The following is a 16,790-nucleotide window of genomic DNA, read 5'->3' as shown; positions in this document are numbered from 1 at the left end:
TGTAGGCAAACGCACAAACTCTTCAATGAAACGCTTACTTAAAGTGAACGCAAAAAAATATGTATTTAACGCAATGAATGACCGATATGACGCATTATACATTACTATCTACAAAAAACAAAGATACCATTGACTTGTTATGGATTATTTTGAATGTTTAAAAGCAGTTGGAGAAACAATTGTGTAATTACAAAGTATTATCCCTGTGTAGCACTAGCTGAGCTGGTAGGGGTCAGAGAGTTTTCCTGAACTCTCTCAGAGATTGGGTGAGGAGGTACGCCACTTGGGAGAGACTCTGAGTAGTGCCGCTACTTCTCCACCTTGAAAGAAGCCAGATGTGGTGGTTCGGGCTTCGAATAAGGACGCCTCCCTTTGGAGGTATTTCACCTGGGTGGAGACAGAGGGGCCGACCCAGGACTCTTCACTGGCCTGGGAGCGCCTCGGGATCACAACCTGGCGACGGATAAGTGGGCTTGGATGGATGGATGGTAGGGGACCTCTTGGACACACACTTCCAGAGCCCCCCAAAATATATCTTTAAAATTGCAATCCACAAGGTCTTGGTACGAAGGCGAAAACCACCTCCTCCTCCATTTATAAGGGAAAAGAACGCAGAGCAATATTAACTGTGTTTTATTGAAAGACTTGCAGACAGTACAGATCACATGAGGGAAGAACAGACAGCTGCAGTAACTGTACACATGAAGTGGAGAAGGAACGTACAACATAAAGAGTCATCTATATCTTATGTGCAATGAAAATACAATAGAATGTTGGGAGGAATGTGTCTATTTTTAATATACACTATCGAACTAGGGAGGGCTTCAGTCTTGTTTCGAGTGAACGAACGTGTCGGTGGTTTGTGGAGCAGACCTCTACTTCACAACAGAAAATAAAGAAACACGGTGAACCACAGTCGACTGTACACAAGGGAGTTCTGCAAGTGCGAGTGAAGCAAGACGATGGATCGGCCATCTATTTACACTCCTGCGCCACAGTAAAGGTTAAAAGAGGTCGGTGCCCAGAGGTTGCATGGATAAGACATTTAATGAGCTGCTCTCGAATCGTTCCTCTTCAGCTGGAAGTCAAGTTCTCTCTCAGAGGAAGAGCTTCAGATCAAGATGTCAAACTTGATAGTTCATGCAATTCAGAGCCCCCGGCCCATCCCGGCCCTCGGTGACTGGCTGGAGCGAGCGGCCCTCCTCTGTCCGTCCCGCTCCTCACGCTCGCCCAGGGCTGCGGCCTGAGTAGGCGGTGACGGCGGGGGGTAGGTGGGAGGGGGGATGGTGAGGCGCGGGAGGGACGGCATCCCTGGCCGGGGAGAGGTCGGGAGAGGCGGAGGGGGCTGTTGCTGCGAGGTGCGCGAGCGGCTGGTGGCGGGAGACACGTTGGCGCTCCGGAGTCGGGGCAGTTCTGGGGGACAGTCACTGATCTGCTCCAGCAGCGAGGGCATGTCCCCCTCGATCTTCTCCAGCACTGCTGCCATCTGCTTCTCGATCTGCTCGATCACACTGTCCATCTGCCAGTCGCCTGACGGAGGATGCAGCCCGGTGCCGTACATCCCCAGCCCCCCCCTGCTGTAAAGGGTGCTGTACGGACTGCCGTAGCTCCCCGCCAGGTCCGAGCGGTACGGTGTGACGTGGCGACCCAGGCTGGCGGAGCTTCCGGCAGCGTAGCAGGCCTGTCCCACAGGAGGCGCCACCCTAGTGACAGCAAACTCAGCACTGTGTCTGTCCGTCCTCCTGGCGTCCCTGTCGCGCCTGGCCCCAGGGCTGCAGTCCCCCCTCAGCTGGACGCCGGTGCTGAGCGCCGGGGAGACGGGCCCAACGGCGGAAGCCTCCGCCACAGCTTCAGGGAGCTGAGTCTGACACCAGCTGCCGTCACTTTCCACCTTAGGTGCCTGCGGTCGCTTGTCTGGTGAAGCCTTTGGCGCGGACACCCCAGACGGCTGAAGAGCAGCTGCGGTGCCGCTGGATTGTTCGGGTGCAACTTTGTTCGGAGGCAAACTCGCCGGCCCCTTTCTCGCTCCTTCGCTGCTTCTCTTCACCTCGGGCTCTTCCTGGGGCGAGGCCTCGGGATGGCAGGCAGGCTCTGACACGTCTGGAGGCACCACTCTGTCCACCTTGGACTTGTCTTCGCCTAGCTCCATCGACGGCGGCGTGTTCTCAACCGTCACCTCTAAAGACACGCTGCTCGATGTCACCCCTTCCTCTCCCCGCCCCTCCCCTTCTCCTGCCTCCTTTGTCCCGTGGGCTTCAGCGGAACTGTCCGTCAAAGCCTCCGAGTTCTTCAGCCGCTGCATGAAAGTGGTGACGCGGATGGCTTTCTGTAAGGCACAGAGAGGCAACACGTCAGCAGCTAGCATCGGCGCCTGAGGCTGAGCGACACACCACGCATGATCCAGTCATGACCAAAGCAAATGTGAGTCAGTGCGGAGAGTCCTGAAGTGTCCAAGTTTGAATCAATCTCAAGGGCTTGGTTCAACTCCCCCGTGTTTGCTGTCTCGTGAGTGCTACTGTCAGCACTTAGGGTCTCCACCTCCACAGCCTTCGCGCTGATGAATCATGACTTCAAGTGAGTCTCCTCTTGATCATGATGCCTCAGCCGATGACTGGTGTAATCGAGATATGAAATGCTTCAACAGTGACCTGTAACACCCAGGCGGGACTACAAACATGGCGGGAGTTGTAGGCAGAATGAGCAGACTCCTTTGGGCGCGCTCGCCTGTCCTGTCCCAAAGAGTCGCAGAGTTCAAACAAAGGCGTCAGAGCTTCCAGCATCACACGTCTTCTGAACCTTTGTTGGACACCTGCTCGAGCTGTCACCAGGTGGCTTCCAACCTGCTGCTCCGCTCGTTCGGCGGCATTCCACCAGAGGTCAGAGGTGACCCCGGGCTCCCACTGAGCATGACAAGTCAGCATGAGATTGTTTCAAACCCTGCGGAAGAGACGTGTTAGCCACACAGAGGGGATCACAGGAGAGGAAGGACAGAGGGCCACACACACAGCTCCCGCACAACCTTTCCTTCCCCTCCTCATCGGCTCAATGAGGCGGTCAGAAAAGGTGGACCACGCTAGTGAGGAGAAGCGGAGCAGTGTGAGGATGGATCTCTCCTGGGACCAGTGAGTCCACAGCAGGCAGGGCCAGAGCGCGAGAGGAGCGGGTCAGCGGCCCACCGTCCTCTCGTGCTCCGTCCCGCCGCCCCCTCTCCCGCACTACGGTACCTTGAGCTCCTGGAGATCACATGGGGGAAAAAGAGAAGAGGATTGCGGCTGTTAGCGATGCCGCCGAGTCAGCTTATTCATCGATAAGTCATTTGCAAAATTGAATCTCAGCAAACCTGACTCTGAATCACTGAAAATGAAGCGACTCTAGTTTATGATCATCTAAAACGCTGACTCCAGATCATCGTTATCAGAGGTGCCATAAAACATGGATCCATACCCTCCACTTGGCTTTCGCAAAGTTCTTCTCAAACTGGGCGCACACGCCGTCCTTCAGGTTCTTTTCCGATGCACCATTCCCAGCAATCCTGGCAGAGCATACGTATGAGGAGTGGGGTACCGTGTGTGTGTGAGACAGAGAGATCGCTACCATTCATGCCACAGAGCATCCTGGGCGGTGATCCTCAGCATCTGGTCCACTTCCATGAGGCGGCAGACGAGCTCTTTGGCTGAGAACACAGAGGAAGCGACTCACATAAAGGATAAGAACAGACGCTCACAAAACCTGCATTTGCTGCCATCTTGCGGCCGAGCGTCGTACCTGCAGGCGAAATGTCGTCCCAGTAAGGGGAGTCGAACTCGAAGTCACCAGCAACGATGCGACAGAAAATGATGCGATTGTGCAGATCAGTGTTTTCTTCCTCGGTTTCATCGTAGAACGGAGGGTTTCCCGATAAGCTGGAAAGGGACACGGAAAAGTACCATAAAATAATGCTTGTAATTGTGTATTATATTTTTTTTTCTCGTAATATTTGTACTGAATTGTTAGTACTTCTCAACACCAATGTCTCGAGGGTTATCTATATATATATATATATATATATATATTTTTTATATCTTTACACTCAATTCTTTTTTTTTATTTGATTTTTTTTATTTATTTTGATTTAGACAATTCAGAGATTTTGGGGATGAGAACATGAGCGGGTGGAGAGTGCTGACCATAGAGACTCACAGGATGTACATGATGACGCCCACCGCCCAGCAGTCCACCGGTCGGCCGTACCGGTGCCGAGCCACCACCTCTGGAGCTGAAGAGCACACAGACAGAGCGCAGCTCATGGACTGAACCCCTCCAGTTCACCCCTCTCAGACGCCCTCGCCTATTGATGTGCCGGGCCCGAGCACCGCTCTGCACTCCAGCATAACCCCACTTTAATTTTGGAGCGGAGGACGACCGCCAGGGGGTTGAGGAGTGGAGGGCGCCGTTTTATTGAGTCTAATAAAGTGCAACCACTTCCCTGTGACGCCGTGAAGTGAAGCGACACGACCGAGTCTCACCCACCGAGGTACTCTGGTGTTCCACAGGGCTCTGTGATAGGTCCATTCTCAAACCTGGAGAGGTAGAAGTCTCTCAGAACGACTTTGTTGTGGTTGTTTTCCGTGTAGTACATCAGGTTCTCCAGCTGCGGGACAGGATATGATGAGTTCAACAACAGACTGCAGTGTTCGAGCTCCAGATTTGACAGACATGGACCATGAAAGCGTCGATGCTGGAGCGTATCGGAGTGAAAGCTGCACTTTCCTATTACTAACACAGGTAATGCATTTGTTCCGAAGTATCTCCCACACTTTCAGTTCCTCTCTTTACTATGTAAGGTCACACAAATGATGAGGCATCCATGCATGGCGTCTACTGTTTGTTTTACAAGCCATTTTCCAGATGTTGAATCACATTTGGGATGACAGGTTCCAGTACCCACCAGCAGAGGGAGACGGGAGGCAGCGGCAGACACGAAGATCACAGGGATGAAGATGTGAATGTGTTGATGCGAGCTGCCTCGCTGGAGACTTCATTAAGTCATAAAGACGGTGTTTACTCCCTCGACATCAACGTTATGGAATGCGGAGTCATTAACTTAAGATGGTCCTCTAATGCGTTTACGACTGGCTGCAGAGCTAAACTCCAAATCCACAAGCAGGGGAGCGGACAGAGAGCGCGCCCACCTTCAGGTTCCTGTGCACGATGTTGAGCGAGTGCAAGTACGCCACGGCCTCCAGCACCTGCCGAATCACGTTGGACGCGTCCTTCTCTGTGTAATTTCCCTGATCCTGGATCCAGTCGAAGACGTCGCCTCCTGTGGCGCTGCAATAGAAACATCTGAGGTCAAGCTCAAGGACAAGCGAGTCTCCTCATCTCCAGTTTGAGTTCTGTTTGGTTCAGAGTCTTGGTTCAGGTGAGCCATGTGTTTAGGGGGAGAGGCTGGGGAAAGGGCGGTGGCCATGAGAAACCTCACAATGTCCCCACAGGGATAGCAATACAAACACTGTGTGTGTGTGTGTGTGTGTGTGTGTGAGTGAGTGAGTGAGAGAGAGAGAGACAAACGTCACAGCAACACTCACAACTCCTGGATGATGAAGTATTCTTTCCTGGTCTCAAAGGTGTCGATCAGCTGGAGGATGTTCGGGTGGGTGACCCTGAAACACCAGACAGTTTTGGGTTTCACAGAGTCAGAAGACGAGGCGGAGCAACAGGCACCGTGCGATGGAGGACACTCCACTGTTCATCCATCTGTGACCTTGACTTGTACGTACAGCTTCAGGATCATGATCTCATTCTTGGCTGCTTTGCGGACCTTCCTGCCGTCCTTCTTGAGGAACTTCTTGCAGACGAAGACCTTCTCGGTCTGTCTCTCCTTGACCAGACACAGCTCGCAGAACTCCTTCCTGCAGGCAGAGAGAGTGGGTCAAGCCTCGATAGGTGGAAGCACAAAGTTTGGATTGGCAGATTTGTTGTGACGTTTAATATAGCTGGGAAACTAAAATGGGAGCAGTCGACAGCTAGACAGGATCTGGACCCTTCAACCAATGGCCTCGGTCAGGGAACCCTGGATCATGTCCATCACCTAATATCAAATATCCCTTTATCAGTTCCAGAAGTGATGGAGACTGAGGTCCTCATAAGAATAAGCTCGAGGATCAGTGAGAGGGGCTCAAGCTCCAGAGCTTGTCCTCAGGCGTCTCTTGTGAGGTGTTCTATTCTCTCTCATTCCGCTCTTTAGATTCTTCTCCCTTACATTTCCTTTGAGCTGGCCCAGCGTGTGTTATGTCATCGGTGCGGCCAGATGTTGATCTGCCATGTGGCCTCTTTCACTGGTTGGTGTTTGTCCCTGTGTCTGTCTGTGTGTGTGTGAGAGCACCAAGCCTTGACATGCCACCTTCTGGTGAGGACATTTTGGCCTGTCCTCACAAGGTTTAGAGGGTGAAAGAGTTCAGAAAGGTTCTAATGAGCTTCTAGTCGGGTTGAAAGTCCTGGTTCAGGTGAGCCGTTACGTTTCAACTCCATCCCTGTTCAGTCAAACAGCTCAGTTGGATGCGGTGCCTTCACACCAGGGAGAGGAGCAGAATGTTACTCTGTGGAATATTTGCTTTCTTCTGGCGCTCCATGTTTCCAGGGAGCGTCGGACATGCTTTCTCTCGGCCTCACATTGGACTGATACCGGAAGCTCATCAGATGTTCTTCTGTGGCCTTTTTCCGTGGCAGTTTCAGGAAGGAAAAGTCCAGGTTCTTCTTGAGTCTAAAGGACGTACAGTCGTTGCACAGCAGCGTCGGTGCTGCAACAATACAGCCAGAGCTAAGGGCAGTCTGAAAGCGACCCAGTACGATCGAGGGTCAGCCGACATCACAGGGTCACCAAACATGTCACACCATGGATCCAGATACTGGGTTCTCCTGCTCCTAGCTGTTACACGTGCAGGGATGCTGAACGCTCGGCAGCAAGCTAGCGGGAAATAAACGTGAATATGACCACAACAATAATCCACACACTTGAGGTCGAAGGTCATGCCAAGACTTGTCGGTACTTACGCTCGCAGAACCTGTCCAATCTCATACTTGTCTGTGATGTCAGAGAAGGCGTCGTACGTCCGCCCATCTCGCAGGGCAAGGCACCCAAATGGCATGACAGCATTCACCTGGAGAGAGCAAGCAGTGGTGAGCACGTGACGCCTGGCTGTATTGAAGATGGAAGGGCCCGCAAGATTGGCGCTGACTGGACAAGAACAAGAAAAGAGGTCCTGGTGAAACATGATGAAAGTTTCCGGCGACAGTGAGCTGCTCTACTCTCCACGCCTTCTGTCCAACGCCTGGAAAGCTCACATGAAACTTTATCGAGAAAGATCAGCTCTCCTGACCTGAGTGACCCCGGCTCCATCCATTCACACATGCTTCCATCCACACCTCCGTGACATCACCCAGCTTTCTACCTCACTGATCATACCAGAGGTTTTCAAACTGGTGGCGCGCCCCCTAGGGGGCTAGCATGAACACTTCACTACTGAGCTACACCCAGCAGACGGCGCTGTTTTCACCACAGAGCATGGTACAAACACCACCACAAGAGGGAGGTTCAAAACTGTAACACTTAGTCACGCCTGCATGAGAGGACCACCCACTGAAGGCAAAGCGGAGGACAGTGGTGAGGACAGTGGTGAGGACCATGGCTCCAAATACCACCCGCTGACAGCATGAGGCCGAACCACCCAGCACATTCATCCCTTCATCGCCCCATGGATCCATCTGCCAGTGGTCCTTTGGCAGGCACCTCTAACTCCAATCCCAAAGTGTTTTCTGTTGAACATCGACTTGCTTCAACAGCCGACTAAAAACAGCGCTCCGGCTCTTCAACACCAAAAACAGACATGATGTTGTGATGTCTCCCCTAAAATAGAGCTCAGCCCCACAGGAGGTTCCAAACGCCCAGGTAGGAAAACAAGAATCCAGAAAGTGAATCAGCAATCGATGCCGTCCTCAGGCAAACCTCACCCACATCCTCTCTCCATCAGCACAGCCCTGCTCCTTTCCCGTCTTCACTCAAGTTAACACCTTCCTGGCCAGATCACCGTCTCCATTGTTTCCATTTGGTGGAGAAACTCTGGCTTCCGTTGGTCTCTCGGCCTCCGCCGAGCGACAAATCCCATCCATCCCAAGCGCTGATGTCGTGGGAGGGGCGTGTGAGGCGCCGCTTCTTCAGGACAAGCCAACAGAGGGAAGGCGCGATAATTTGTGGTGAGAACGAGGATGGGTCTCGGAGGGAGAGACATTAGGAGGCAGCTCATTACAGATTATGGCAGCGCTAATGAGCGGGCCGAGCGCCGATGGATCCTTTTTAATCAAATAATTATTACTCACAGACGTGGGGAAACAAACAGGTGTTTCAGGCTGTGGGGCGGTTAGAAAACCAATGAGCAGCCAGCGCTTCCACACCATCCATCATGAGAAGCATTTGCTCTCATTCTGAGCAAAGCTCGGGTTTGTTCCCTCCAACTTCAACACAAGTGACGTGGCCTGCAGCAAGTAGGGCCCATCGGGTCGGCTCGTCCTTGCAAGCACCGACCAACGGCACGTCTGTCTGTCTGTGTGTGTGTGTGTGAGTGTGTGTCTTTGTGTGTGAGAGAGTGTGTGATTCTGTGTGTGTGTCTGTCTGTGTGTGAGAGAGTGTGTGAGTGTGTGTCTCTGTGTGTGAGCGTGTGTGTAGGTGTGAGTGTGTGTGAGTCTGTGTGTGTGCGTGTGTGTGTGGGTGAGTGTGTGTCTGTGTGTGTGAGAGAGTGTGTGAGTGTGTGTGTGACTCTGTGTGTGACTCTGTGTGTGTCTCTGTGTGTGTGAGTGTGTGTGAGTGTGTGTCTTTGTGTGTAAGTGTGGGTGAGTGTGTGTGTGTTTGTATCTCTGTGTGTGGGTGAGTGTGTTTGTTTGTGTGTGTGAGTGTTTGTTTGTGTGTGTGTGTGAGTGTGTGTCTGTCTGTGTGTGTGCATGTGAGTGTGTGTGTCTGTGTGCGAGTGTTTGTTTGTGTGTGTGAGTGTGTGTCTGTGTGTGTCTGTGTGTGTGCATGTGAGTGTGTGTGTCTATGTGCGAGTGTGAGTGTGTTTGTTTGTGTGTGTGTGAGTGTGTGTGTGTTTGCATGTGAGTGTGTGTGTCTGTGTGTGTGTGTTTGTTTGTGTGTGAGTGTGTGTGTGTGCATGTGTGTGTGTGTGTCTGTGTGTGCATGTGAGTGTGTGTCTGTGTGCCAGTGCGAGTGTGTTTGTTTGTGTGTGTGTGCATGTGAGTGTGTGTGTCTGTGTGCGAGTGTGTTTGTTTGTGTGTGTGTGTGAGTGTGGGAGTCTGTGTGCGTGTATGAGTGTGTGTGTCTGTCTGTGTTCGTGAGTTTGTGTGTGTGCGCGGGTGTGTGTGTGTGTGTGTGGACCACAGGCCAGAGGTGCTTTTGAACTATGATGGGGGTGGAGTGGTCCAGTACGATGTAATCTCAATGCTGGCCCTAATCTCTAATCTGGATTAGAGCACTGAGATACATGATGTGTGTATGTGTGTGCGCATGAAAGCCCCAGTGAGTGCAAAGGTCGATGTGTGCGAGTGCGGGAATGTTGAGGTGGCTGGATTACGTCGGCATGACAACGTTCCCATGATGACTGTGAAAGTGATGCAGGCTAGAAGGGAACAGGCTGTGGCCAGAGAAGCGCGGCACCTGCAGCGTTCTGTTGCGGCGGCGACCTCAGCCGTTCCCTTGGTCAATGACAGAGAGCAGACCTTCTTTCTACGATGCCCCTCTAGACAGGTGACAGAATGCAGTCACGCCGCAGAGGTGCATGGCTGGTGAAGATCCAGGATGGTCTCGCCTGCGCCATCATCTAGTGGACCTGAACCACTGGTCAATACTAGGCTCTATTCTCTGGCTCCACCGCCCAAGTTGAGCTTGTTGAGCAAGGTCGCTCTCAGTCTCAAGGTCTCTGGCTTGGTTCCAGCGTGACTCGACTGCAGATGACTTGGCCATACACGCAGCAAGAAACAAATATTTCACTTTGATAAACTGACCAGAGCTTCTGTGTTCTGGACTCCCGCCTGTTTCATGATGACCTCAGAGTCACAGAACAGTCTCACCTCCTCCCACCTGAGTCAGGAGGAAGCTTGAAGCCGACACGGAGGAGCAGGAAACACGTGGAGAGAAAGAGGCAGGGAGATGAGAAGGAGGAGTGGGAACAGAAAAGAGGTGATAAACAATGCAAAGAGAAGAGAGAGGCGCTGCGACAAAGTAAAAAGGTAGATGGAGTGGAAGCGCAACTGAAGAGGCAGACCTCTCAACCCCAGAGAATCTCCCAGGTACCTGCGTGTGGACGTGCATGTCTCTGGCTCTGTTAACAGCTTCACTTCTTCAGTTGGCGGTGAGTTGATGAGGGAAGCTCCTGAAGAGCGGTTGCTGCGTCACGCAAGAGAGTTCTCCAGTAGCAGACAATTCTTGATCAACTGTGGGAGTCTGCTCGCCTCAGGACGAGGCCTCGGCCGACGTGGTGGAGTCTTTCTCCAGGGAGGAGGGAGGAGCACGTGCAGGAGTGAGGTCCAGCTGCCCTCTGGTGAGCCAGGCCAGAAATGCTCGCTGCTGATGCATGGAACTCCAGCCAGTCCCCTTCAAGGTTCTATCCAGGTGCCCTCATCTCATGAGGTCTGACGGAGGAGCATGATGAAGCTGGATCTAACGTCTGCTAACTGAGAGGCAGGTGTGAAGGCGCCTCACTCTGTCTTCACCACCTCACATCTGCTGCGTGTCTGTGTGTTTGTGCTCCTTCACAAGTGTGAAGTCTTCGCAGCAACGAGGCTTTATGTGACTCAAATTCAATCGGCAATCGCTCTATCAGCTCCAAGGGAGAGTGTTTGAGAGGTTGTCGTGTCAAGGTTATTCTCAGTCTTCGCCTTTCACAGACTCGTTTTTTCCAAGCGCCATCTCGCTGCAGCCGAGGAACATGAAGGGAAACCTTGTCTGTCGGTGCTCACACGCTTGTTTGTAGCTTCAGTTCAGCGGCAGCCATGGATGTCCACCTCTCATGCTTGTCCTCGCCTCTCAGCCAATATATCAGCTGTGACGCACCACATCGCAAAGCGCCTCGATAATCACATTTAACTCTTGTTCAAACCTTGACGATTCAGAGTCAATATCCTGCCATTTTTCAATCAACTTCAAATGTCAACATGAAAAATGGAATGACGTGGACAAGGTGCGGGATATGGATTTGTTCCAGTGCTAAGACATGCACTGGTGCAGCAACAACTCAGGAGTCCTTTCCTCCATATCATCACCTGACGGTCGGTGATGGACAGGTGAAGGGAGATGAAGAAGAGAGAGCAGGCAGGACGAGCCAGAGAGGAAGACACTGAAGGTGAGAGAGGAAGAGAAATGAGTCTGTCCGAGGGACGTGTGGACTTGTTTGGTGGCAAAGTGAGGGAGGCAAGAGGTTCATGGAGAGACAGTGCTGGACCAAGGGTGCAGCAGACAGGTGAGGTCAAAAGGTGAGGTGAGACAAAAGACGCCCAGACAACAGTGTGAACAATGCTGGACGCGCTGCATCAGGCGGGCTCCTCGCCTTCACTTCCAAGAAGGTAAACATCTCAGCGCTGATCTCCCTCCAGCGTCTCAGAACTTGAGAAGATAAAGCCCTTCATGTCCGTCAATTAAAAATGAGAAATGCTGTGTAAATAATTTAGAGCCTGGTAGGCTGCCGAAGCCGATTCATCCGTGGCATGGACTTGACTCTGGCACGTCAATGACGTGATCAATGAAGACGTTGGCGAGCCCTCCAGTGCCCGGGGACGCTCTGAACTCCTCAGGTCCCATCTTCCAGAGGTCTGCACCTGAGCCACTGACACGCCACTGGACTGACAGACACAGTATAGTTACGGCTCACTAGACTCTTGAACATTCCTCTGGTATAACCTCCGAGTCCCATCAGATGAGCCACGTGGAGACAAGCCGACAGAACCATACAGCGAGCAGGTACTTAAAGTTAAGAATAATAGACGGCGTTCAGAATCCGAAAAGCTCAGCGATGAAAGATGCATCAACATTGAACAGGATTAGCAACGGCCATGGTCGCTCCTCATTGGTTGGCAGATCGGCACCAGCCCTTTCGCCCGTGTCTAACCAGATATGACAGCCACGCTGCTGATGGGTCCCCAAGACGTCCATCGATTGACTGGACAGTGTGCACTGGCAACCTGAAGCTTCTCCTCTTGATTCGATTATAGTAGGATTGCACTGAGCAAGTGAAACCTGCTTTCACGACACCAACATGTGTAGATTTACATCACAGAGTTTGAGCTATGGTCAGCACTCGTGTCCGTCATATGAAGCCAGGAGAAGAAAAGGAGCACCCATCCAGGCTGGGATTCCATGGTCACGTACCATCCAAGTCTCTCCTGGGAGGAGAATGAGTCTTCCGCTCTCATGCAGGCACGTATCATGTGACTGGTCTCACCTGCTCAAAAGTCTCAGCGACTCATTGTGTCACTGTGAGATCTGCTGTGATTCCGAACCCAACAGAGCCGCAGATTCCACCAAGGTTGCACTCTCCTCTTCACCTTTCATAATTGATCACTCTGAGTGATTGAATCTTCACTTCCTTTCCTCCGTCTCACAGGCCTCCCGTCACAGAGTAGCTCAGTAAATGATCACCAAAACCCAACTTCTTGTCCCAGTTACGACAGGCGCTGAACCGAGTCCCGGGTGACAGCAGTGCCCTCCACCCCAGCTGCCAACGTTGGTTGAAGCCTAGATCTAGATGGCCAGACACGGAGGTCTCCCAGGTCACTTCCTTGTCAGGTCTTAATCCAGGACCTTCTCTGGAAACACTGAGAGAAAACCAGAGAAACTAACTACTATGGACAAGTGAGAGGGGAGCAGCGGCTGGAGGCCGGAAAGTGAGGGCCTCACCCTTACCAACAGGCAGTGGTGTAACATGGCTGCCCAAAAAAAGCCGGACAACGCTTTGAAGGGAAAGATGGAGATTAAGAATGAAAGAATTAGAGAGAGGTGACTCCAAATGATGGAGGCAGTCCTCTCAATAGCAACGAGATCATGGAGACAAGCTTGATCTAAAGCAGAGTTCACCTCCAGCACGGATCCAGCTCCGCTCTCCTCCTAATACACCATAGCTTGGTCTATTTTGGGACATCATGTTCCTGTCCTGGTTATAATGGGTCGATCTGGGGCCTGGAAATACATCTGGGGAGCGCCGCGGCTGCCAGGAGTTCAGCAACTTCTCAGGGAAAGTTCCAGCAGAGAGGAGGTGCATCTGCAGCACGCTGAGTGAGTGACACCGTGGAGCAGCTAAAAATAAAAAGTGCAGCGGCTTTTCCATTTTCTGCAGTGATAACACACCATTACCTGTGATCGTCACCTCTCGTGCTCAAACTCCACACTTCGCTTCAGAGTGTCGGATTCCACACTTCGGTCTTGCATTCTGTTGAGGAAAGGAAAGGGCCGAAGCCCTCTGACGCATGTCTTTGATTTGACATTGGTGACAGTTGGATTCAAGAAATGCGCCTCACATCCCTAAAAACTGCTGTGCACAAGCACGGAAGCACTCACTCAGTACAGTCGCAGCAAAACCTGCATACTACAGTACAGCCAACCACAACGACTGGCCAGGCTTCTCTCTCTCCAACAGCCCGGACCCAATCTTCGGTGAAACATCCGAGAGCTTCAGGTTCCTGGGCTGCCCGTCTGATGTGGGAATGATGGCAGTCTGTGTGTGTATTGTTGTGTTGTGCTTCACAATACGTCACTGCAGAACTCCAGCTTGATACTGCAGCCGGTCTAAAGCCTCTTGACTGGGTTCAGCTCAAACAGCAAGGAACCCTGTTGGCCGTGAATGGAAAGCTGAAAGATTAGGTCCTCATGTTTGTTACTGACCAAGCCTTCCACCAGGATGCTGACTCAGCCATTTAGAGCGCCGACTGAACCTTGCACTTTTGAATACAGAATCATCAAGCTTGTTTCCAGGTAACCAGCAGACGGCTCCTCGTCTTATTCAAGGTGCCTGGAAAACGTTTTTGAAACGTGCAGTCGACTCCAAACTCAAATCTTAGGAGGCAAAATCCGGAATCATTTTATTCATAACTTTGCTTTTCATTGACTCCCACGTCTCACCAACAAATCTCATCACGAGTGAATGAGAAACATCACTCGGAGCTTGTAATGTGCGTGTCTCCAGGCAAACTCAGCAACAACACAGCGGCCGTCACAGGCAGAAGTTGCTCATGAATGAATGCACACACTCGCTTACGCTACTTCACCAAAGTGCGTGTAGTGACGCCAACCCGAGCTCACCTGCATCAACCAGTCTCAAGAGACAGCACAGTGATATTTCACATCACCCTCCTGAACTTTCTAGTCAAAAAAGTGACAATCAAATTCATTTATTCTACAGCGAGTGCGAACCTTCAGCCGCATGAACCGACTGAATTATAGATGACTGGTGTGATTGAGAAGCCAAAGGGAGGCAGGATGGGCAGAGAGACGCCAGGGCCGAATCAATCCTCCTCAACATGGGGAGGCTATTTTGAAGCCTTGGCTTTTCATGTGTCAGGAGTCCACTCATCTCTTATTTGGTTGTCAAGGCGATAACTTCAAATGAGCGCCGTCATTTGCTGGATCATTTGGACGGACAGGTCCAGTCCATGGAGGTCAGGGAAGACAGTGAACCGCGCCAGCATTTCAGAGGCATGGCAACATGATCTTTGAGCTCCAGGTGTAGTAGACTGTGCTTCACTCTTCAGCTTGATATGATCAGTCACATGGTGTTGGTGAGTCTAGTGGCTGCTGTCACGTCAAGTGTCAGAGCAGAAGCAAGGAACTGGAACAGCTTGAATGAGTCACCTGTCCTAATATGAGCGAGGGTCAGCTCCTCAGTTACACACAGTAACAGGCCGGACCAACAGCGTTTCTGATCTCAGCTGAGCTCACACAAAGAGGAGCCCTGGTTGGCAACACACACACACCCAGCCAATAATGTCTCATTTGTCCTGTCCAGCATCAATAGGATCTTTACATGATGCATTCATCTGCTCCATGGTTGCCACTGATGCCGCGCGAGCGCAGGCTTCAATAGTGGCCTTGAAACAGCTCCAAACACCTCCAAAGCTCAGCTTTTATCACATCAAAGCCGCTGCAGGGAGACAGAAACAGCTGCGATGCTGCGGTTGATTATCAAGTGATATTGCCTGGTACGATGGGGTCCGGCCTCCAGGGATGACGCCATGTCTGAGTTAGAATCTAGCTCCACAAATGTGTCTTCAACTGAAGCCTTGAGATCATTCTTTTTGATCCCAGCCCCATATTGTGCAACACCAGGAGCACTGAGAGGATTTCATTAAATTCACATTGTGCTTTTCACTACTTGTGATCTTCCAACTCTGGCAACAGCTTGGCCGAGCGCGTGGGCGCCGTGTGATGAGAAGACGTCTGCTGGAGTTGGAAGCAAATCAGCTCATCTGGTCTCACGGGAAAGTTGGAGTAGGAGAGACGGAAGGTGAAGAAACAGGGCACAGGGAGGGACGGGACTTGAGTCTTAAGCTGGCCACATGACACCTGTTGCTACTGAACAAACACAAGACAAGGAGAAGAACTTGTCCGTCACCCGCAGCACACTGCACTTCCCGCTCACAGTGAAGAAGTCGGTCAGAGGCACAACTCTGACGTCACCACACAGTGTTCCTGGTTGGAACCACAACGCCAAACACTGCTGGCGGCTGACACTCGCAGACCATCAAAGTTGGCTAAAGACCAAGAGCAGGACCAAATCAATGCGCTCCAGGGTGTGAAGAGATGAAGACTGGCCGCTGATATCATGTCCAAGATTTGTCAGCCAATTCCCTAAACCAGAATAAAAGCATGCAAAAGAGATTGTGATGAAATCAAAAGAGTTACTTGAAATAAAAAAAAGAATGATAGAGTTGGATATGATACAGACACTTGGGATATAACACTGACAGAGCACAAAGGTGCGTTGGCCGAGGTTCCCGTGGTGGCGAGCCGTGGATTAGAAAAGGACGAACAACACTGATCTGTTGGATCCTTCAGCCTCCACTTAGCTTCTTCTCCTTTCCTGGCCTGTCACCGTGAAATCATCTCACCCATATTGTAGGGCATATAGATGACCTGAGGTTGAACTCATCGACAACCTCAGATGCTCTTCTTAGTCGCTTCTTAGCAATTCAGTCAATATTCAGGACAAAGCACATAACCCAATAGGTCCCGGACCCTTGAGTCGTGTGTCTGCTGTGCTGGAAAGTGACTGAAGAAAGTGCGAGTGTCGCCCCAAACTTGCATCCAAACAGCCACACGGCTGCTCTGTACACTCACGTTCCAAATGTCCAGCAGCACCTCCGCCCGGACAACTTTGCCAACAAATAAAAAGAGAAACGACCAAGTCAGCAGATGTGGCAATGATCTACCTTCAACATTTCGCTGAAACTGAAGAAACAACAGGCACCATCTGTGTTCACAACTACAATTGTCACAGAAAAACTGGATCGTCAGACAAAATGACTACAACAACACAGCAGATTGTCCACTGAAGATTTCGTCCTACTCCCACGTCCCAAGAGGCTAAATACTCATGTAGCTGAAGCGTTTCCAGAAGAAAAGTGGACTACCTTCTCTGTGGTGTGATGGTCCTGCTCCTGTCCTCACAGCCTGACCACATGCCGCCACCCTCCCTGCTGCACTCGCTAGCACGGAGGCCGTCTGACTCCAGCTCCAGCAAGTCTCCTTGATAAAAAACAAACCCCACACGTTCTTGCCA

At 51.5% G+C, this 16,790-nt stretch overlaps 1 protein-coding gene across 3 annotated transcripts in view; it reads right to left on the bottom strand.

Moving 5' to 3' along the window:
* Nucleotides 1-617: 617 nt before the first annotated feature.
* Nucleotides 618-16,790, bottom strand: part of camkvl (CaM kinase-like vesicle-associated, like) — a 36,400-nt gene continuing 20,227 nt past the window's right edge. For all 3 annotated transcript variants that reach the window (XM_053848364.1, XM_053848363.1, XM_053848362.1), the window contains 10 exons: nucleotides 7,033-7,139; nucleotides 5,760-5,891; nucleotides 5,568-5,642; nucleotides 5,172-5,310; nucleotides 4,510-4,630; nucleotides 4,180-4,255; nucleotides 3,766-3,902; nucleotides 3,595-3,673; nucleotides 3,445-3,532; nucleotides 618-2,326 (listed from right to left, as the gene is read on the bottom strand). In XM_053848364.1, coding sequence (XP_053704339.1) covers nucleotides 1,148-2,326; nucleotides 3,445-3,532; nucleotides 3,595-3,673; nucleotides 3,766-3,902; nucleotides 4,180-4,255; nucleotides 4,510-4,630; nucleotides 5,172-5,310; nucleotides 5,568-5,642; nucleotides 5,760-5,891; nucleotides 7,033-7,127 — 2,121 coding nt within the window. In that variant the 5' untranslated portion in view covers nucleotides 7,128-7,139 and the 3' untranslated portion in view covers nucleotides 618-1,147. The remainder of the gene's footprint in view (nucleotides 2,327-3,444; nucleotides 3,533-3,594; nucleotides 3,674-3,765; nucleotides 3,903-4,179; nucleotides 4,256-4,509; nucleotides 4,631-5,171; nucleotides 5,311-5,567; nucleotides 5,643-5,759; nucleotides 5,892-7,032; nucleotides 7,140-16,790) is intronic.

This window comes from Synchiropus splendidus, chromosome 18 (assembly GCF_027744825.2).
Source record: "Synchiropus splendidus isolate RoL2022-P1 chromosome 18, RoL_Sspl_1.0, whole genome shotgun sequence".
NCBI classification, from domain to species: Eukaryota; Metazoa; Chordata; class Actinopteri; order Syngnathiformes; family Callionymidae; genus Synchiropus; species Synchiropus splendidus.
This window is presented reverse-complemented; position numbering and strand designations above follow the sequence as displayed.